The sequence below is a fragment of the Bos indicus x Bos taurus genome, chromosome 1, assembly GCF_003369695.1.
Source record: "Bos indicus x Bos taurus breed Angus x Brahman F1 hybrid chromosome 1, Bos_hybrid_MaternalHap_v2.0, whole genome shotgun sequence".
NCBI classification, from domain to species: Eukaryota; Metazoa; Chordata; class Mammalia; order Artiodactyla; family Bovidae; genus Bos; species Bos indicus x Bos taurus.
The window spans coordinates 73,503,561-73,526,579 of NC_040076.1; the positions used below are offsets into that span (position 1 = coordinate 73,503,561).

Genomic DNA, 23,019 nt, shown 5'->3' on the forward strand with positions numbered 1-23,019 from the left:
TTTCCAACAGCAGCTTCAGCCTCAGGCTTCCTGCTAAGCGAAGTAGGCCATTTCTAGTGGAGAGGCAGTTTCCAGGGCGGTGGTTAAGTGTACAGACACAAGAAGCCAGATATCCCAGGTGGAAATCCCCACTTTGCCACTGACGAGCCAAGCAAACTCTGACAACTTGAACAACTCAAGAGACGCCATTTCTTTTTCTTCCCGTCCTATCTATAAAAGGGGGAAATACCAGAATCTAGCTCTCAGAGCTGTGGAAACCAACAGCGTTCATGGAGGTTAAGGGTTTACAGTAGGACCTGACACATAATCAGCACTTAGCAAACGTTTCTATCATTACTTAGGAGGATTTAGGGAACACCTTGTAACTAGTTTGGAGGCAAATATGATGCTTTCCACTGAAAAGAGAATGTAATCTGGAAAATGTCCTGTCCTGATTTAGCTGGACCAGGAGATATTTTTCTCTGGGTTTGGGAAAACATTTTTAGATGCCAAGTGTAATCAATGGCAGAAGCTCATAGGCCATCTGGGCTGGAGGCCTTCGGGAGTATCCAGAGGAGGAAGGGGCTCTGCTAAGGCCACCTGTCACGGGGGCACAGAGCATGATTAGAAGCACAGTTCTCTGGCTGCATGGCCTGTTCTCTGCCTTTGCTCTCCTACATATAACACACAGGTTCCAGACCTGAATGTATGTGCTTGTTGGGGCCTTGCCCTTCTTAGCAGCTGCCTTCTTTCTGGTGGAATTTCTCCAAGTAGAATTCTTTTTCTGGAAACAGTGATGAATTCTTGATTACAAATCCAGGAAACACACACACACACTCAGTATTCAATAGACTTTCCTTTATGACAAAGCATGCTTTAATGAGTGAGGTGGTTTTATTCAACCTGTGCCACAAATAATCAATACAAAATACTTATTTAATACCAAGATTCTGGATTACCTCCTCCTTGTGCTCAGTAGTGTCCGACTCTTTGTGACCTGCCAGGCTCCTCTGTCCATGGGATTCTACAGGCAAGAATACTGGAGTAGGTTGCCAGTTCCTCCTCTAGGGGATCTTCCCGACCCAGGGATCGAATCCGGGTCTCCTGCATTGGCAGGCAGATTCTTTACCACTGAGCCACTGCGGAAGCCCAGTACCTACCTCCTCCTCAATAAACCTTAAAAATAATGTGCTCTGCATACTCAGAATTCACTGAAAATATGAAAAACTGGCATGACAAGTGCTATGAGGTTCACCAGTGTGACTTTCAGAATTGAACAGTTTGATGTTTAGAATGAAAAGCTTTTATGTAAGTCTGTGCATCTTGTTCAGTTGGGGTTTTCCCTGAGCGCTGACTCGCCCAATCATGCTGGAAGTAGGGCATCCAGTTCTCCTTTTATGAATATACCTGCCTCTTTGCCAGGCTGCTCACAACATGAAAACGAACTGCCATTTCAAAAGAGTCGAGGAGGGGAGGGAAGGGCTGTTTAGCACATGGCCAGCCCATCCAATACCTGCACTTTGTTCAAGGTTCTGTGCTCAAGCCTACCTGGGATCCCAGAAAGACTTGGCCAACAAGCCGGTCTTAGGACTGCAGGTAGCCTCTCTGAGCCAGAGTTGAACTGCTGGTAACATGCTCCCTTTAGTCCAGCCGCATCATCAGAGAAGCTAGAGCTCTGTGTATCTAAATGAAGCTAAAAACCTATGCATCTCTAAGAATGACTAGAAATCATATTATTTTCAGAAGCTCTAGTAATACTGTCACTCAAATCCACTGAGGCCAGAGGTGAGCATAAAGTTACAGTTTAAATCAGAGATTTCAAACGGTGACCCGGTAGTGTGGGTAGTGCGTTATACATGTTTCAGTCTGACTCAAACAGTAAGATTCTTAAAATCAGCTGCTAACATTTCAATGGAAGCTTTCACAGGACTCTCAGGATCCTCAACTTTTACAAAATGATTGGCTTTGGAGGTACTACATCTGTGTCCCCTGACATAAATCTTCATGGAACAGAAACAATACTTCCCTGGGGAGTCAGGAGGCAAGGGTTTCAGCTAGACCACTAATTGAACAAATTGCTTCTTCTCTCTGGGACTCTTTTTTTATTCTACTTTTTTTTTTAAAAAAAAAAAAAACAAGAGCTATTGTTGTTCTAAAACTATAATTCATTTTCTAGATAAGCAAAGTAAATCTGAGGGTAGAAAAAAAAAAAAGATACAATTCCTCTGGAAATCACACCATACTCTGTACAGTTAGCCAGGTGCTAGGAGGTTTTGAAAATGTTTCAGAATATATATAACTGTTAACACAAAAGATTATCCAAACTATAGGCGCCGGTATATAAGTCATGGTAACTCAGAAAGAGGAAGCTATTTTTAAAGGACGAGGTGCTGGGTCTCATACGCTCGGGAAGATGGAAGCTGCCCGCCACCAGATGCTGAGCATGCAGACTTGCTACATATCCATCTGCCATGGAAATTTCCCTGCTTCCTCATTCTCATCTTGTCGTTCTGAGGTTGAGCATGCCACGCCTCGGCCATGGAGGCTTTCTGCTCTGGTGGCTTCAGACAAAGTTACCATTAACTCCCCAACCTGCAAGAAAATTATTTGACACAAAGGATTCCAAAATGTCCTCCTCTCCCCCTACAAGCCTGCAAACAAATGGTACAGGAATGAGGTCAGAAAGGAATCCCCCGCCTACCAGGCCCCTGAATTCATTTACCTACCTCAGAGCCCATTCAGGGGAAGGGGTGGGACTGGGAACAAGAGCCCCTTGGAGGCCAAGTGGAGTTTGGGGGTCGAGCGCTACATTACAAGATCTGACAGGCCTTTGCCAGCCTTCAGCTTCTTTGTGTCTCTCACATAATAGAGAAACACAAACTGAGCAGCACACGATCTGTGGTTACACCCTTGGACTGAGCACATTCTTTGCAAATGCTAATAGTATTGTAGCATCCTGTCACCCAGGAACACAAAAAAAGGATGTTGATTTTCACATGAACCAGAACACGCCCACTGTACACAAGTTGGTGACCAACTTGTAGTATCTGCACATCAAAAGCCCAGCCAATCACAGGGCACACAGCTGGCGAACTGCACCGATGGCCGCCAGGCCCAGAGAACGAGATCCAAATGCCCTGTCCCCTGCCACAGTGACAAAACACAGAACTTTTGAAGTGAATGGGCCCACAGTTTCAGGATTCTGATTCAGTGGTGACCAGAGCAATTAGTATAATTAGCAAGAATGTCAGTGTCTCAGATATTTAAAAAGAGAAATCTGAATGTATGAAAATGGGAGTGGCCTCATGCTTCTGCTGAGAGTCTTAATACAGCAGAGGCTGCAGAGGGCAGGGATGTTTAACTAGGCATTCCCACTAGTGGTTATCAGAGGGATAGAGAAGCTCGCAAGAATGTTGGCAAGGAAGTATTTATTATCTATTTCTATTCTAATAGTCCTGGGAAACTAGAAAGTCTCAGGGCAAGAAAATTAAAGAGTATATAAGATATTCCTGAAAATAAACTTATTAAAGATGGCAAAGGTTTCTGTTAATAGCTTTCTGAAAGTGTTTAAGGCAGTCAAAATTTGGAAAAATAAAATATTCAATCAAGGTTTTGAAAACAGGTAAAAATAGTTCTGTATCTTAATAGTTGGGCTAACTCAAAAAGAGAGGATCTGTAGAGGTAAAATGGGAAAATTAACATGATTAAGATGTTGAGGGAAAACTGCGGGGTATTCATTTCCACTCCTACCACTTCAAGGTCTGGGATAACCCTGAGATTAGAACCCCCTCTGAATCTCAATATCACCTTGCCTCCCAGGGCCCTGTAGGGAACCACATATCTCTGCAGGGCTTTCCATTCTCATGATGCAGCAGAAACCTCATATAGTTAGGGAAAGCCACCCTAGGGCATTTCTGTAAAGTTAGCTCAAATTGCACTTTCTAGGTATATCAGTGCCCTAATATATTCAGAATTTATAAATAAGTTCATTTTCCTAAAAGTATTTTTGAGAGCAAGCGAGCATGCTTTGGATAGTGGCTTGTATGTAACCAGATCTGTTTTCCAGTTTAGACTCTATTCACATGAATGGCATTGGTTACTTAAAACTTTTCCGAGCCTATTTTCTCATTTATAAAATGGAAATAACCCTGCCTGTGACAATGGATGCATAACACAAGACGTACTGGTTCCTTTGCTTTAAAGTTTTTTCTTCAAAATTTAAAAGGAAAGTCAAAGAAGTTTCATGGGATTAATCCTTGGAAGAGACAGAAGAGTGGCCTAAAGGGTTGCAGGGGGTTTCTAGATAGATCCCCAAAAGCTCACGGCCAGTGACAGCTCATGGCCCTGCTGTCCTTTCCATGGACACTAAGAGTCCTTCTGGGAGTCCTTCTCAAGGTGTGTGGCCACCCCTGCAACGCTGTAGACTGAGGTGGCTGCACACCTTTCCTCCGAAACACATCAAGCACCACCTCCTCCCATTAGTGTTGCTGCTGGCAGGGGGAGGCACGTTCTCTGAGAGCCGGTGTGTGCCTGTAGTCCCAGCTACTCGGGATGCTGAGGCGGGAGCATGATCTGAGCCCAGGAGTTCTGGGCTGTAGTGCACTATGCTGATTGTGTGTCTGCACGAAGTTCGGCATCGATATGGTGACCTCCCGGGAGTGGGGGACTACCAAGTTGCCTAAGGAGGGCTGCAACGGCGCAGGTCAGAACTCCTGTGCTGATCAGAAGTGTTGGCTGCATACCACCCGGAGCACCACTGACTGCAAGTGTGAGAACTTTTGACTTAAGCCCTCTAGGCAAATACAGTTCTTAATGGAGAAAGAGTTAAGTACGGCATTTTTGTTAATGACCCATGATTACTTCTGTGTTAAGATGTATGGAAAAGAGAGATTAAAAATAAAAATGGAACACAAACTAAGGAAGCAGAGAAATGAATAGGTTCATTCCTTACGAGATATGTTCATTTCAATATTTCCTGGTAGCTGAGGCAAAAAAACAGGTGAAGTCTTGAGTTCTCTTTGACAGAAGTGAAGCAGTGTATATGGGCTTCCCTGGTGGCTCAGACAATAGAGTCTGCCTGCAATGCAGGAGACCCGGGTTTGATTCCTGGGTCGAGAAGATGCCCTGGAGAAGGAAATAGCAACCTACTCCAGTATTCTTGCCTGAAGAAGTGCATGGACAGATGAGCCTGGCAGGTGACACAGTCCATGGATTCACAGAGTTGGACATGACTGAGTGATTAACACTTTTAAGCACTATATGCTTTGCTCGGGAGTGGGAAACTTGGCTGGTCCTGAACTATCTAGAAATCCTTAAAGAACCTAAGTGTTAATTGAGACATGTCATTTTAACTTTTGCAAAAGGTGCTGTGTATTTTCTTTAAACAGGTGCATCATAGAATATTTGTGAAAGCAAAGGGCATAATATTAGATAAATTAATAAGTGGGTAAAGGTAAGTAGTTCAGGCAGTATTGCTTTCTGATTTGGCCTAATTTTCAGATAAACTTTAGCAAAACAAACAAGAAGATGGAGTTAACCTATTTCCTACATACTTTCTCACAAATGTTAGAAGTCTCACAAGCTTTTGGCAAGTGTTAGATCATGTATACCATGACCATAATTTTTCACAAGTGGATAAAATTCTAATTCTTGTGTTGTTGCTATGATTTAGTTATTCCAAGAGACAGTTTCAAAATGGACATTCTTCTTTGAACTCTTAAGGAGAGAAACCTATATTCTAACTCAACCATAAGACATGCCTCTGTAGAGGCTGCTGGCAGTTTTCATTGGATCTTCACTGGGGTCTCTGGCCTACAATTTTTTAAATGACTTTTTGCAATTCTCAAATACTTGGGTAGGAACCATGCTACACATAAGTTAGTTAAAAACAAAACAAATGATACGAATTCTTTACCACACAGAATAAGGAACTGGTTTACAAAAACATTTAAAAGCTGTAGTTACCCCGGTCAGTGACTTGACCCCAAATAAACCTTAACACTGATCCGTAGAATGTGAACAAAACCCACATGAAGGCTTCACAGGGTGATCATATACACATTCTCTGTCAAGCTGGTAACTCAACTCTCATTTCAAGATACACACTTAACCCACTGCCTTATGATGTACATCTTTTCTCAGCTTATTTTATAAAAGTGTCTTTAGGCTAAGTATCACTCACACTTAAACTCTGGACACTACTCTGCTTTTTAATCTCTGACAACTTTTATAGTACCTGTCTTAACTCTTAAGTTTTCTACATCTATCAACTTAGTCTAATATGTGTAGAAATTATTTATGACTTGTTATCACAAGTTGAATATTTTATTGTTTAAATTTAAATAGCAATTATTATTTTAAAACACACTTTGTAACGTAATTAAATACATCTCTATTATTTATAGGCACATGGTAGCTACTTCACTTTGACCAAGATGCTAATTCTTCAGCTGAAAGTATTGGCAGAAAACAGATAAATTACCCTATTAAATCTTCAGGAAGCAAACTCTTCAAACTTTGACGCAGGAAGATCTTGAAGTACACAAAGGATGAATACCACTGATAAGTGAAATAACTGTTAATATGATTGAAATATGTCCTTCCCTCTAAATTTTCTAAAGGAATTTAAAACTGTCTTAACATCTATTCACCAGAAAATACACCACACTCCAGCGACTGTGTGCCGCTTATGGAAGCAATCGTGACTTTACAGACTCTTCCTGGTTTTGGCTTTACCTAACCGTGTGAATCAGGGAGAAGATACATCCACACACTGTCTTATTTTATGTATCTAATGGTCACCAAATCTTAAGGTCAGCTGGTAAAGAATCCACCTGCAAGGCAAGAGACCCCTGTTTGATTCCTGAGTCGGAAAGTTTCCCTGGAAAAGGGATAAGCTACCCACTTCAGTATTCTTGGGCTTTCCTCGTGGCTCAGATGGTAATCTGCCTGCAATGCGGGAGACCTGAGTTCGATCCCTGGGTTGGGAAGATCCCCTAGAGAAGGGCATGGCAACTCACTTTAGTATTCTTGCCTGGAGAACCCCCATGGACAGAAGAGCCTGCTGGGCTATAGCCCATATGGTCGCCAAGAGTCGGACACAACTGAGCAACTAAACACACACATGAGCAAAGTTCTGGGAAAAATTCTATTTAAAAAAAAAAAAGGGAGTTCGTAATTGGGTGGTAGATGGAATGCAGTGATCTTTAAGGTTCCTTCTGGTTCTAAGACTTAATGATGCCTTCTTAGGCAGCCTCATAAATGACTAAACAGGTTAGCATCATCAATGAAAATGATGGCCATGGTAGCAAAATGCAATTAAAAACATTTAAAAAATATATTTCACCAAAGAAAATACCAAAGTGTATTGACAAATATCAAGACATGAAAAAGCATGGTTAGATCATGAATTACAACTATGCAATGTGAGGCATGTGAAAGTCAAGCATTCCAAGAAGAGCCACATGTTAAGAGGCTTATTAGACCATGAATTTGGTTATACTGTGGAGTCAATTATCATCCTGGGTGCATAAGTTTCTCTCTCTCTCCCCCTCATTATAACAGAGACAACTTAAAAGATGATCTCCAATAACATGATTTCAGTGTCTTTAATTACTCATCTACACCAATGATTTTAGATCAAGCACAGGCAAAATATAAATTGCAGTAACATCTACATATAGTGTGAACGTTTTAAAAAATAATACAAAGTTCATTCATAGTGCACAAGTAAAAACAAGGCTAAGTTTTAAATATTTAAACACAAAGCCATGATTATTCAAAAGGTAAGCATATTTATAAGCACATTTCTATATTGCTGAAGTTCCTGAAACTATAGCATATACCAGCTTAGAGAATCAAAACTGTAAAAAAAAAAAAACACAAAACTTTGATCCCCTTTATTGGAAAACTAAAATATATTTCTTTTAGCACATAAATACATCTAAAATAAATAAAAATAAAATTATTGACTAAGGGATTTACCTTTTAAACCTACACTCTGAATCTTAATATCATATGCAAAATTCCCAAATTATAAGGTCAGGAAATACCACTCTCTGCAATGATCCCTATTCATTATTACACTATTCATTTGTATCTGGAGGCTAAATAATTTGTGGGAAGGAGTGTGCCAGAGTCAAGCCTGGAAAGGGGATAATACAGAGAAAAGAGGACATAATTAAGCAGCTAAGAAAGGCTGACTGCTCCACTTGTAACCACAGCTCAGCTGAACTATGGTTCAACCGTGAAGCTGCAGGAACCGCTCGTTTCCCATCATTCACTGCCTACATAGCTTCATTTCTTAAATTGATACCTGGATCGAGTACCTTTTAAATCTATTTACAGTTGTTCAGTCTTCAGTACAGAGCTTTGTTCATTCTATTCCTTGCAAATTCTGTGGTGAAAAACAAAATGATTCCTGGTCTCATTAGAATTTAACTTCTGTACATAGAATTTGTTTCTATTTGTTACATTTTTATACTTTTGCATAGTGATTTGTTTACATTTGAATCATTTGTGATTTCTGAACTACTGACACAACAGTTTACTGTTTACTGTTGAGAATCTGAGGGTTTTTTTTTTTTCTTTTAAAACATCCGATTTTAAGAAATAGCTTTTGGGTGGGGAGGGAAGCATGCTTAGTGTGAGATCAGCCATAAAGGAAAACAATATACAATCCATGAAAGAAGTCATATTACTGAGTAGGACAGGGAAATGTCTGGACTCTAAAATGGGATTTTTAATAACATTTTATTATTTATATATTTAAATCACAAATACTGATCTCAAAGAAATGGAGACATCTCCTTTAACCACCCCTTCTTAAATTTATAGAAAGATGCGATAAAAGCACTGACTTAACATCAGCCTTTTGCTTGGGGGAAATCTATAGAAACACAGCTGAGTGCATTTTTCCCTATCCATAGCTCACAGAAATAAACACGGTCCTTTTCCTTTTTTTTTTTTTTAGCAATACATTTGTAGTTGTAAAGTTGCTGTGTTTTACAACTGCAAAAATATTAATTACTAACTGAATGATGTCTGCTTCAGTGAGGGTATATACCCACTGGCCAGCACTAGTTGGAGGGAGTTAACCAGTACGGTCACTTCTTAACCTCTGTACAGAACATCAGGGCCCTCTGTTCCCTCTCCATTCGCCCACCCACTCACTCACTGTCCCTAGGTCTGAAGGACACAGAAATGTTCTCGATGACTCAGCTCCCAAGTAAAATACATTGCTACTCTCTGCTTAAAACTGCATCTACATCCTATCAAACAGTATACAAAAAATAATTCCTGAATTTTCAATTTCTGAAACATTTTGTGGTATCCTTTAACCTTGCATATTGTGTCAGATCTTGATAGAGATCACAATAAAGAATGTACTGATGTTAAATTTAAAAAAATGTGGGAACTGTTACCAAAATGTAATTCCAAGAAACTTAAAGATTAAGTAAAATAAAAACTGTCACAAATGGACACTTTTATCAGAATACTAAAGGTGTAATGAGATGGCAGCAAGAAGCATAGTTAAATGGCAAAAACATTCAAAGTCAAAAATGGCCTATTTCTTTGCTTTAAAGTCTTGTAGCCATTACAAAATATTTATTAAAAAAAAACATGAAAATGATGTGAGGATATTACTGTAATTGAACTGCAATGAATTAAACTTTATATTTTTCTTTAAACATCCAGAGAAGAAGGGAATGGTCAACATAATTCTAATTGTTGAAATAATTTAAATGAAACGTAATTCCATTTAAAACAGTTTTATGAAAGAAGGCTTTTCCTGAGGCCTCAATGAAATGTTCGACAATAGTCTAAATGAATTAGTCAATTGATGATTCTTAATCTTCCCCATCACAATCCAACAGCTCAGTCAACAGGTAAAAAAAAACAAAAACAAAACCACTGTCAACAAGAAAGCCTAGCTCAAGTATAAAACATCCAAAATGAATGAATTCAGTACAAAAACATCAACTGAAACAAACAGGTAAGCTGCTACTCTTAGCTTCTAAAGCAACTTCTAAGCTGTCAATGAAGGGCCGAAATCTTTCACTGAATGCACACAGAATTGTAATACAAATTAACCTATTTGAAGAGTTTTTCTGTTAACTCACTTTCTTTCAAGTAAATATAAACTGAGCTATCCTGGTCAAATAGCTTCTGTACACAGAACACTGCAGATACAGACAACAACTCAGCAGGTTACCATCATTTTATATACAATTGATAGCCTTTAGAAAATTGCCGTAAGTTTTATTTCAAAACACCTAACATTCTTTCTCTGCAAAAGAAATGACACTGAGTAACGACGGCTAAAGAGTTAGCTGAACCCGTGCCACTAGAAACGAGATGACAAGCAGGAGTGCAAGTTTCTCATCTTCAAGGACAGCCTAATGGCCACACCACTTAAATTATCCCAACTTGTCACTTAAATACAATAAAACAGAATGTTAATGGCATTTCCACTGTTCTTCCATTCAAAAGGCAGCTGACTGTTAAAGTGCCTCTAACACACATAAATTATTTTTATTCCATGACTTTATTTTATGTTTAGAAAGGCAGAATAGCAGAAGGAAAAAAAAGGCAAGACAAAAGACTTTTGAGTTTTCTTTCTTCAGATGTATGCTGAGGTGATTATATGATGAGTAGGATTCTGTAAAAATAAACAGAATTTTCATTGGTAAATTTAGGTCTGGGGAGACAAATGTAAAATTTCTAAGTAAATTTTACTATTGTATGATCATAAAAATATTGAAGCTTAATTGCCTAATTTGCTAGCTTTAATAAATTTGAAATATTCACCAGAACAATAAAAGTTTTATCAAATATGATGTATGAATCAAAAAATATTGGAATTCATCTTCGCCAAGTATCAGTTATTCAAAATGATCAGGCTGAGTAACTACACGCATCTCAAAACTCACTGAGAGGAATGCAAATTCCTTAAGATGCCTGGCAACTTTTATTAAATGGTCAAAATGAAGCAAGGCTACAGTTTTGCCAGATTTGTTCTTTTACTTTTTTTTTCTAGCCTCACCCGTGGCATCTGAGATCAGTTTCCCAACCATGGAACCTATAGAACTAGGCTCCCTGCACTGGGAGAACAGTCTTAACCACTGGACCACGAGAGAAGTCCCAGATTTATTCTTTTAAGTGGATGTGCAGGATACAAAATAGATCATCTGTCCAACTCACAGATGAATATAACAGTTCACAGAGCCATGAATCCCAAGGGGTGGGAAGTGCCCTAGAGAGCAGAGACAAGTAGGGAACAAAAAAAGCTGGGACTGTTTTCCGGTACACAACCTGCCTCGTAGGACTGTCTCGGCCTTCACCTGGGACAAACACTTTGGTAGGAAAAGGCATGTTCCTGGCAGCAACAACCACTCCAGATGTCACAGTGACCAGCTTAGGTAAGTGACACTGACCTGGTTGGCTCTGGGCTTCCTTATTTCATTAAAGAGATGGAAATGCACCTGATATTTTTAATTGGGTTTCTGTGAATTCCACCCCCCAAAAAAACTATATTTGTAAACAAAAGTATCAAGCAAACTCTGATGCTTATGAAGAGAATCTCCAAATCCAGAAGATTCTCAAATGTTTCTAACATTAACTACTGATAGTAAGGAACTACGACAATGAGGAAGACATCATAACATTTCATGGTTTTAAAAGAAAATTCTCGTACACTGAAATTGTATAAAACGTTTATGAGCACAGACACTTAAAAATACTGAATTATTTTTGGCCTGTGTGAAAGATGATTAATATTTAGTTTCTAGACACATTTTTGTATACATCCATATACCTGTCTTAGCTTATGAAAGAGAAACAAAGTAACAAAGCATTATTCTAAAGCTTTCTACTCCTTCCTCTCTCATTCATTGCTGGTGTACCCTTTTATGTGATGCTGGCTCTGAGCTGTGCTTCCTTTTTCTAGCTTGCTTTCTCAAATATATTGCCTCGACAGTACAAGAAAGTAGGCAGTCTGATTTAAGGGCCTTTTCTGAACACAGTGCAGCTAGGGAGAGAAACTTTCACATTTCTACTCCGTTAACTTCTGTGTTGCAAGCTGTTTACAGAGCAAGGACTCACAAATAAAGTAATTAAATATTTTAAATAAGTGATAAGGTCTTAATTATAGCACTTTCCCTTTCTCTTCAATAAAATACTTCCTAATTACATTTTTTCAGCAATAATTAGCAATTAACTCTGCTATTAAGGGAAGTCTTCAAATATAATATTTTATTAGGCACTGCTTATAATGCCACACTACAGAATTAGACAAGAGCCCATACATTCAGAAGAGTCCTAAATTCTATAGCTGTCGAGTTATTTTAAATTGAAAAAGTTTATTCAAATGTTTTTAAATACTGAAAATAAGATTAAGAGCAATTATGAAAATTTTTAGTCAACCCAAAATAAAAAGCTTTGCAAGTGAACATATATGTGATTATTCATTGAATACGAACAATGAGAAAATGAGTGCAACAGTTCAATTCTTTATAAACAGAAAATCTATGAGCCACCAGCATATCATGAAATATTTTAGCTTTGTTCACCTTTTTTTATGTTCAAAATGAGTTCTAGGGGATATTTTTAGTTCAGCCACAAGGCGATCAAGTTATTCAAAGGAACATCATACATAAAAACTGTAGAATCTAGTTTTGGAAATTCCTGCTTTTTAAATTATTTAATTACATTAAGATTATTATTAAGGAGTAAGTAGGATATAGTTAAGTAGAATGGTAAACTGTTAAAGTAAGTTTTAAATATAAATTTTGTGTTTAGTCAGTACCAATGCAGTAAGAGATTTTTTTACTCACTTATAATTTATTTCTCCTGATGAAGAGCTTCAATAAATGCATCAAGTTTTTCTTGGATTTCTCTAACTTTTTCTGTAGAAATAAGAAGATAACAAATTAATTAAAAACAAATTTATTTCTTGACGGCAATGGTTTGGGATACTTGAACTACTTAGGAAAAGGGGAAAAATTACCTTCACATGACATACCATCTGATATCCAAATAAAGTTCAAAGAGATTATAGCAGTAGCCCTTCTAATAATTTTTTGGAAAGGGGAGGAGTGTAGGGGACAGATCCTTTTCAGAATCTAATAAATGTTGCAGATTCTTACACAGAAAAAGGCAAATATAGATATAGATACACATACAATTATGTGTATAATTTTAAGGAGTTGTTAAGATTCTCTGGGGTCTAACCAAGTACTCACAGTTAGCATTATCTGGAACAGAGGAAAATATAAAATAATGAAACCAAACTTTTTAAAATTAGAAGAGAATACAGGTGAGTATATAACTGGCCTTCAACTAGAAAATGACTTTCTAGGTGTGAAGTAATAGGAAGAGTTACAAAGATCAACCAATATGACCACATTAAAATGTACACTTTACATGTCAAAATGTCCTAACACTGAAGACAAAAAAGAAACTATAGGAAGTACCTTCAACAAAAATGAAAAAGGCAATAACACTTAAAAAATAATAAAAATGTACTTTTCTTTCTGTGAATGAGGAAGGAAAATTTAAAAACACCTGAGCCACTGAAGACAGATTTATTTTGTTTGATTTCAGGTTTTCACTTTAGGTGTTCAAATAAAATCTACAAATTCTCCCTGAAACATAAAAATTTCCTTCAAAATGTGTTCACATGGCATGCCAATCTCCTAATATTAAAAGCAGAAAGAGTCATGATTTATTCTACTTCACTACTAACTTAATCAGGTAGCTCCTATTTTAAAACACAGATTAGGCATGCTATTGAACTGTGGTGCTGGAGAAGACTCCTGAGAGTCCCTTAAACAACAAGGAGATCAAACCAGTCAATCCTAAAGGAAATCAACCATGAATATTCTTTAGAAGGACTGATGGCTGAAGCTGAAGCTCCAATACTTTGGCCACCTGATGTGACTCATTAGCAAAGACCCTGATGCTAGGAAAGATTGAGGGCAAAAGGAGAAGGGGGCGATAGAGGATGAGATGGTTGGATGGCATCACTGACTCAATGGATGTGGGTTTGAACAAACTCCAGGAGATAGTGAAAGACAGGGAAGCTTGGCGTGCTGCAGTCCATGGTGTCGCAAAGAGTTGGACATGACTTAGTGACTGAACAACAACAGTAAGCATGATAACAAGTACTTTTATCCTGTTAACATAATATGTTAGTGAGTCAATTATCAATTAAAGTGAAACGACTGGTTCAAAGTTGGTGACCTAAAGGCAAAACTGCAAAGCCTTCTACCTTCTATTCTTACTCGTACAGTGTTTATTCTTTTTTTCAGCTTTTCTATTTTTTAAAAACTGAAATATAATTGATTTACAACATTTGCATCTTTTACATTTAAAAATAAATAGTCTGCAATCGAAGATATAAGTATCCTTTTTTATCAATGAGACAGCATGTGTGATGAGTAGCCAATAAAAAGAACTGTTCTTTTGGTAAATTTTTGTTAGCACTGCAGGAGCTCAGCATAGCCCACCGGAGTTGTATATAAAGAATGGAATGTTTTCATTTTCTTCTTCCAGTAATTTAGAACTTCTAATTCTTGGTATTAGACTGAGATGAATACACACCAAAAAAATCCAGGGCAGAGGGATCCCCTATTATTTTAAACAAAGTATTTACTGAGAAAATATGCTACAGTTAAATGTAAGCAAGAATTCCTTGCTTCTATCTAAAAAAAATCAGATTCCTGGAAATTTAGTTCATACTTTTTGTAGTCTGTTTTTTTTGTTTTTTTGTTTGTTTGTTTTTTTAACTAGCAGTCAAACCAGTAAACATCCTTCCTTTCACAAAAAAAGGCCATATTTTTATTTTAAAAATTATTTCATATAGTTACTTAGAACAGTTCACCTATCTTCTTCACTGAACATTTACAGAGTTTCAGATACTATAGTTCAGTTGACGACCTTCTTTAGAGGAGGCTGGGAAATAGGGCGAAAAAAGTTTTCTAAATCATCTCACAGAATTTTGGAAATGGATGAGGTCTTTAAAAAATCATCTAGCTTAAATAGCACAAAACATGGACATCTCAAACAAGTGTTCAGAGCCTTAGCAGCTCTCTAAACACTGTACTGAGAACTACTTCTACGTGGGAAAACTGTATTGTATGAAGGAAGTAAATCACAATCTATCTGCTCCATCATCTGAGTACAATCAGGCAGCTGAAGGGCCAGCTCTATCCATCCTTTGCCCCGTCAATGACCTCTATGCTCAGCTGGACAGACTATCTGTGAGTGTGTGGGACAGTAGCATCACTCACAAGACACTGTTCACAGAAAGATCTACGTGTATTGACAGAGACCAAGAGCCACTCTGATGCGTGTGCCTAACACTGGAATCTGAATCAAATTCAAATTCTTCTAAAATTCAAGATAAGTGATGTTCCTCATAAAGTTTTTAAAAAACTAATTATATATGAAAACCACAGAATAAAAAACTACCAATTATCCCTTTAAAAAGTTGTTTTTACAAAATATTTTACCACTGGAACATCAAGACACTATACCTCTGTGCCCTGAAACCTCAAGAATAACACAAAGCACACTAGTAAGTAACTAGGAATTAATGGGAGGAGATGAGAGAGAAGAGGATGGAGGTAAAAGTTAAAAGAAAAAAGAATAACTGTGATAAATGTTTTAATACTAAACTGGAAAACTCATTTCTCCATTTGTTCCTTCACTTATATAATGTACTTACTGAAGTGACATGGGGACATATGATACCCTGCCTTTACGAAGAATTCCTTGCTTACCTTCTACCTCTCTCTAAGTCTGTAAGTGTCTACTATGCTTTGTGTGATTTCAGATCCCACATTTCATTCGGTCCTCATATAACCCCACACGTTTCACTGCCAAAGACGAGGCTATTAAGCCTGGAGAGTTAGCCTTGTCCACCTTCCTCCAATTCAGAGACACATACCAGATCTACTACCATATGCAGATTCTAAATGGTAACAAAACAAATGCTATTATTGCAAGTGTATTTGTTGCAAGTTTTGCCTTCTGTGAAACAAGATATTTTGATAATAAAAATAGAAAATAAGATAGTTAACTGAGAATGTAAGTAATTCTGTGTCTAGGAGTGTCTAAAAAATGTATATTATGCTATCATAATATGAATATTATGGTAAGATGAGTATTATTATTACTTCTTCCTCTTGAGATTAGATCTATACACATTTGGAGAGACCCTTGGAGAACAATATTAGAGCAGGAAACTGGACCAAAAAAGCTCAGCGTCTTCAGTGTCTACAACAGTGTCTGACTTACTATACATGCTTAATAAATATTTGATAAATGAAGTTACCACAAGTATGGCATGGAGAATGATGGCTACAGGTTATCAAGAAGGGGGAAAGAAGCACTTAACATGCTTCCAGGATGTTATGTCAGGATCACAAGAGCTAGAGCAAGTCTGTGAACAAGAGGCAGGGTACATGTTGACAATGAAGATCAAGAAAAGCTGGTAGGCTCCCAACAACATGGAACAGAGAATACTCAGGTCTTAGAATACAATAGCAATTGATGGGGGAGTGGAGGGAGGACTTAATTATTACACCTTACTTAAGAAGGCTAAAATATGATGACTATATAAGCACACACATGCATGATTTCAAGCTTTGCAAGGAAGTTATATTACAAATAATAAGCAACATTATTTTCCATATTTGAATTAATTTTAAATTCTGATGTAAAGTTCCAACAATGTCTTGTATCTGGCTGCACAGAAAACTGAGTTATGCATAAAAATCAAGTTGGAATGTTAGCAACTAACACTTTCCACTTTCTGATCCTTCAAATTAATGTCTCACTATTACAGTGTTTTCAAATCCCCAAACCTTAACGGTATTTAATTTATCAACATTAGAACTTACTTTCCCACGGAAAAATGTGTATATATTAGCAAGGCTAATTATAGAGCAAACTCCTTTTTCTATTAAATATTTGCATTAAATATTTACATAGCTAGAGAATTCTTATAAATTTGTGATTTACTTGATAAACTAAACCAACTCAGGAAGAGATTAACAAACTGCTATTTCTGTACACTGAAACAGCCAATTCCACATGTAGTGAATACGGAGTCTACTTTCCATTTATCCAATGTTTACTTAAAAGATGAACAATTTCAAACATCAATTCATTGTGCTTCTTGATTGAGTCATGAATATTCCCATAATCCCCAACTCATAAACCATCAGTCTCAGTGAATGAAGTTCCTTCTCTTTTTTCTTTTCTTTAGATGACTTGACACCATTCATGTTTAGGGTCTCTTTATCTCTACGTGAAATGATACCACTACTCTCATTTTCCTTTTGAGTCTTCTGATAGTTGTTCTAAAAGTCTCAAAACCACACTAATCTGTAATTAGGTTTTGAATACACTGTGAATCCAAAAGGCCAAACCCGGGAGAAGGCTCACTTCAGTGGTTAGTAACAGTTTAGAACAGGAACAAAGAATCACGCACAACTCTACACATGAACCGAAATAAACCTTTGACAACTTCTGATGTTTTTAGAGAAAGCGTAGAGAAATGAGCTGCAAACTTACGGATGCAGTGTATTTTATACAAGCACACATCCAAAGACCCAAATGCTCCTTAAGAGAACTGTTTCATAACACGCTGCATGCACATGTTCTACCAAGCTTGGGGACACCTTGTAGGTGAAATTTTGCTATAAAAAGCTGTTCACTACGGGACTGAAAATTAAAGGAACACTTCTTATTATGTTACATATGCTGTTCCTGTACAGGCTTGCTTTTTATTAGACAATTACACTGTAAGTGCTCTTTAGAAATTCAGTGTTTAAAGGAATCATTTAGGGAAACAAGGAAAGAACACCAACCAAAAACAAGTGAATCCAGACCAGATTCAAGATTCTCAAAACTACACTCAAAATCTTAGAGTTAGCACCAGGAAACATGTATACCTTTGACAGCTGAAAGGAAGAGCCAAAGAGATACAAAGATGCACATTTAAATCTAACACTTATCTTCTGAGTCCTGGCCCTTAGTTTATTTTTTTCTCTTCCCTACAAATAGGTATGATTATTTTTAAACATATTCATTAATAAAGACAAACAGTAGACGTGTTTGTTACAGAAGAGGGAGGCGTCATCCCCTGTGTCCTGGGGAAAGCTGTTTGCGACTGGGACAGTAATTTCAAAGCTGGGAGGGGTCCAGACTTCCAGGGGTCTGTGAGGTAGAAATAGAGTTCTCTGGGTTATTTCTATTGCTTCAAAAGTTCAAATGGAAATCTTTGTTTGGGCTAGAATTACATCTACTCTTGTAACAATTATCTGTTTGGGCTGATTAAGAGATATATAACTGCAATTCTATGTTTCAAATTAAAAATAAAAGCGTATTATAGACAAATTTTATAAAACACAGACTTCACAAAATGAAGTATACAAAAATGAAACGAGTGTCTGACAAAAAACAGTGTTAGGAATCCCTGGTCAAAGGCTCCTAATAATCAATGGGTTATTTCATATGATTTTTATATAAATGAGACCGTACTGTACTAACAGGCGTATGATAGTATGATCAGGAGAACTAAGTTTCTAGTCCTGGCTTTGCCTTTAACCTTAGTATTGTAGACAAATCACAGTCCTAGTTTCTTTATCTATAAAAGGAGGGAATATGTCTTAAAAAATTCAAAGTCTATATATTATTGTACTTTAAAACTCAGGACTGAAATGTACTATTCTGATGTTATTAATAATTGCACCTTTTAAAACTTATTCGTGGTCTTTTGTTCTTTAGTATCTTTTTATCTGATAACCTCAGATATGCAGATGACACCACCCTTATGGCAGAAAGTGAAGAGGAACTAAAAAGCCTCTTGATGAAAGTGAAAGTGGAGAGTGAAAAGGTTGGCTTAAAGCTCAACATTCAAAAAACAAAGATCATGGCGTCTGGTCCCATCACTTCATGGGAAATAGATGGGGAAACAGTGGAAACAGTGGCAGACTTTATTTTTTGGGGCTCCAAAATCACTGCAGATGGTGACTGCAGCCATGAAATTAAAAGACGCTTACTCCTTGGAAGGAAAGTTATGACCAACCTAGATAGCATATTCAAAAGCAGAGACATTACTTTGCCAACAAAGGTCTGTCTAGTCAAGGCTATGGTTTTTCTGGTGGTCATGTATGGATGTGAGAGTTGGACTGTGAAGAAGGCTGAGCGCTGAAGAATTGATGCCTTTGAACTGTGGTGTTGGAGAAGACTCTTGAGAGTCCCTTGGACTGCAAGGAGATCCAACCAGTCCATTCTGAAGGAGATCAGCCCTGGGATTTCTTTGGAAGGAATGATTTTAAAGCTGAAACTCCAGTACTTTGGCCACCTCATGCGCAGAGTTGACTCATTGGAAAAGACTCTGATGCTGGGAGGGATTGGGGGCAGGAGGAGAAGGGGACGACAGAGGATGAGATGGCTGGATGGCATCACTGACTCGATGGATTGAGTCTGGGTGAACTCTGGGAGTTGGTGATGGACAGGGAGGCCTGGTGTGCTGTGATTCATGGGGTCCCAAAGAGTCGGACGCGACTGAGTGACTGAACTGAACTGAAGCTACTAGCAAAAACTGCAACCACAAATGATATTATTCTCAAAGGACTGCAGAGTTCATTTTAGAAAGATGCATTTTATATTGTCCCCACCCCGCCCTCCACCCAGGAATAGGACTGCTTATATGAATTATCTACTTACAAAGAAGCCTGTCATTTAAAATCACTCAGCAAGTGCTACACTTGCTATGTAATAGATGCCCATGAATATTCATTCATTGTTCACTCATTTATTGACAGGTGAGTGATCTGACTTAAGCAATACTTAATCTAAACATTAAAGATTATTTTAGGGACTTTCCTGGTGGTCTGGTGGCTAAGACTCCATGCTCCCAATGCAGGGGACCCAGGTTCGATCCCTAGTCAGGGAACTAGATCCCACATGCTGCAACCAAGAGTTCACATGCCACAGCTAGGACCCAGTGCAGCCAATAAATAAATATATATTTTTTTAAAAGATGATTTTAAAAGTTTATGTCAGACCCCAAAACAATATGATTTAGAAGGAAAGCTGCCATAAGGAAAGTCTGTGAAATAAATTATAATTTATGTTCTGCTTCACTGACTACACTGAAGCCTTTGACTGTGCAGACCACAACAAACTGTGGAAAATTCTTAAACAGATGGGAGTATCAGACCATCTCACCTGTCTCCCGAGAAACCTGTATGCAGGTCAAGAAGCAACGGTTAGAATCAGACATGGAACAATTAAATAAGTGATTCAAAATTGGGAAAGGAGTATGACAAGGCTGCATATTGTCACCCTGCTTATTCAACTTACATGCAGAGTACATCATGTGAAATGCTGAGCTGGATGAAGCTCAAGCTGGAAGCAATATTGCTGGGAGAAATATCAACAACTCAGATATGTAAATGATACCACTCTAATGGCATAAAGTGAAGAGGAACTAAAGAGTCTCTTGATGAGGGTGAAAGAGAATGGAAAAAGCTGGCTTAAAACTCAACATTCAGAAAACTAAAATCATGGCATCTAGTCCCATCACTTCATGGCAAATAGAAGGGGAAAAAGTGGAAACAGTGGCAGATTTTATTTTCCTGGGCTCCAAAATCATTGTGGATGATGACTGCAGCCATGAAATTAAAAGATGCTTGCTCCTTGAAGAAAAGTTATGACAGACCTAGACAGCGTATTAAAAACCAGAGACATCACTTTGCCAACAGGTCTGTATAGTCAAAGCTATGGTTTTTCCAGTAGTCATGTATAGATGTGAGAGATGATCCATAAAGAAGATCGAGTAATGAAAAATCGATGCTTTTGAATTGTTAGAGAAGACTCTTGAGAGTCTCCTGTACTGCCAGTTCAAACTGCCAATCCTAAATGAAATCAACCCTGAATATTCATTGGAAGGACTGATGCTGAAGCTCCAACACTTTGGCCACTTAATGTGAAAAACCAACTCACTGGAAAAGATCCTGATGCCAGGAAAGACAGAAGGCAGGAGGAGAAGGCGGTGGCAGAGGATGAGATGGTTAGACAGCATCAATGACTCAATGAACACGAACCTCAGCAAACTCCAGGAGACAGTGGAGGACAGAGGAGCAGGTGAAGACAGAGGAGCCTGACGTGCTACAGTCATGGGGGTTGCAAAGAGTTGGATATGACTTAGTGACAGAACAACAACAACATTTCTTCACCACAACCCAGTGTCAGTTGATTGGCTTTGCTGTACACAGGGCTAGGGGATCAGAGACCAATTCGTAAACACCAGTAGGAAGCTCAAGACTAAATTGACAGCTTGTTTATAGCAAAGTATGCAGAACCCTCAAGAGCACCAATCACATCCTAAGTTTCACATTATTCCATTGCCTGCATTTTCTCTTCCCTTCCACCCTTATCATTTAAGTATACTTACCTTTTGCACAGGGTAGATCTTTATAAGCTGCATCAAATTATTTCAGGAATAAGGCAGGTAATTAGTAAACTAACAAGCTAGTTTGTAGAAGAGACACCACAGGAAGCTGATTCATGCAATATATTATAATACTCTAAAAATGATCTTTTTATACCAGCAGCGCTTTTAAAATCAGTAATTTAAGAACATTTTTGGGAAACAATATCACATACTGTCACCCTGCTTATTTAACTTTTATGCAGAGTACATCATGAGAAATGCTGGGCTGGAAGAAGCACAAGCTGGAATCAAGACTGCTGGGAGAAATATCAATAACCTCAGATATGCAGATGACACCACCCTTATGGCAGAAAGTGAAGAGGAACTAAAAAGCCTCTTGATGAAAGTGAAAGTGAAGAGTGAAAAGGTTGGCTTAAAGCTCAACATTCAGAAAACGAAGATTATGGCATCTGGTCCCATCACTTCATGGGAAATAGATGGGGAAACAGTGTCAGACTATTTTTTTGGGCTCCAAAATCACTGCAGATGGTGACTGCAGCCATGAAATTAAAAGACGCTTACTCCTTGGAAGGAAAGTTATGACCAACCTAGATAGCATACTCAAAAGCAGAGACATTACTTTGCCAACAAAGGTCCGTCTAGTCAAGGCTATAGTTTTTCCAGTGGTCATGTATGGATGTGAGAGTTGGACTGTGAAGAAAGCTGAGCGCCGAAGAATTGATGCTTTTGAACTGTGGTGTTGGAGAAGACTCTTGAGAGTCCCTTGGACTGCAAGGAGATCCAACCGGTCCATCCTGAAGGAGATCAGCCCTGGGATTTCTTTGGAAGGAATAATGCTAAAACTGAAACTCCAGTACTTTGGCCACCTCATGCGCAGAGTTGACTCATTGGAAAAGACTCTGATGCTGGGAGGGATTGGGGGCAGGAGGAGAAGGGGACAACAGAGGATGAGATGGCTGGATGGCATCACTGACTCAGTGGACGTGAGTCTGGGTGAACTCCGGGAGTTGGTGATGGATAGGGAGGCCTGGCGTGCTGCGATTCATGGGGTCGCAAAGAGTCGGACATGACTGAGCGACTGAACTGAACTGAAATGAACAATCTCTATGTGAGAGAAAAAATAAAGTATTTTCATTTCTGCTCAATTCTCAGAAAACTCAAAGATATAAATATCTATACTTAAAGTCATTATTTTCAGCAACAGAAAAAAATCATACATTTCTATACGATTCATGATTATTTTTTTAAAAGTTAGATTCTACCATAAGATTATAATCATCTCCTGTGAGTTATTTAATTCTGTATCCAGTAATAAAATATTTCATATTCATACAACTATCAACTCAAAATTATGATGAAAAAATATTTAGAAGTTATTTTATATGCTAACTCATTAACAATATATTGATTTTTTTCCCTCAAAAAAGCTTAAATATAGTATTTCAAAGTAAATAATTTCTTTTTTTTGCCCACAGGAAAGCCTAAAAATCAATACAATTTAACAACTATGATATAGGTAATTAATTGGGAAAGCTAAAAAAGCACTAGACTTAAGACCAGTAAGATAT

General features: G+C 38.0%; 1 protein-coding gene across 4 annotated transcripts in view; it reads right to left on the reverse strand.

The window, feature by feature from the left end:
• Positions 1–7,562: 7,562 nt before the first annotated feature.
• OPA1 (OPA1, mitochondrial dynamin like GTPase) overlaps positions 7,563–23,019 on the reverse strand; it is an 86,605-nt gene continuing 71,148 nt past the window's right edge. For 2 of the 4 annotated variants that reach the window (XM_027538219.1, XM_027538201.1), the window contains 2 exons: positions 12,813–12,884; positions 7,563–10,639 (listed from right to left, as the gene is read on the reverse strand). In XM_027538219.1, coding sequence (XP_027394020.1) covers positions 12,820–12,884 — 65 coding nt within the window. In that variant the 3' untranslated portion in view covers positions 7,563–10,639; positions 12,813–12,819. The remainder of the gene's footprint in view (positions 10,640–12,812; positions 12,885–23,019) is intronic. The other 2 variants (XM_027538211.1, XM_027538226.1) reach the window with 1 other exon arrangement.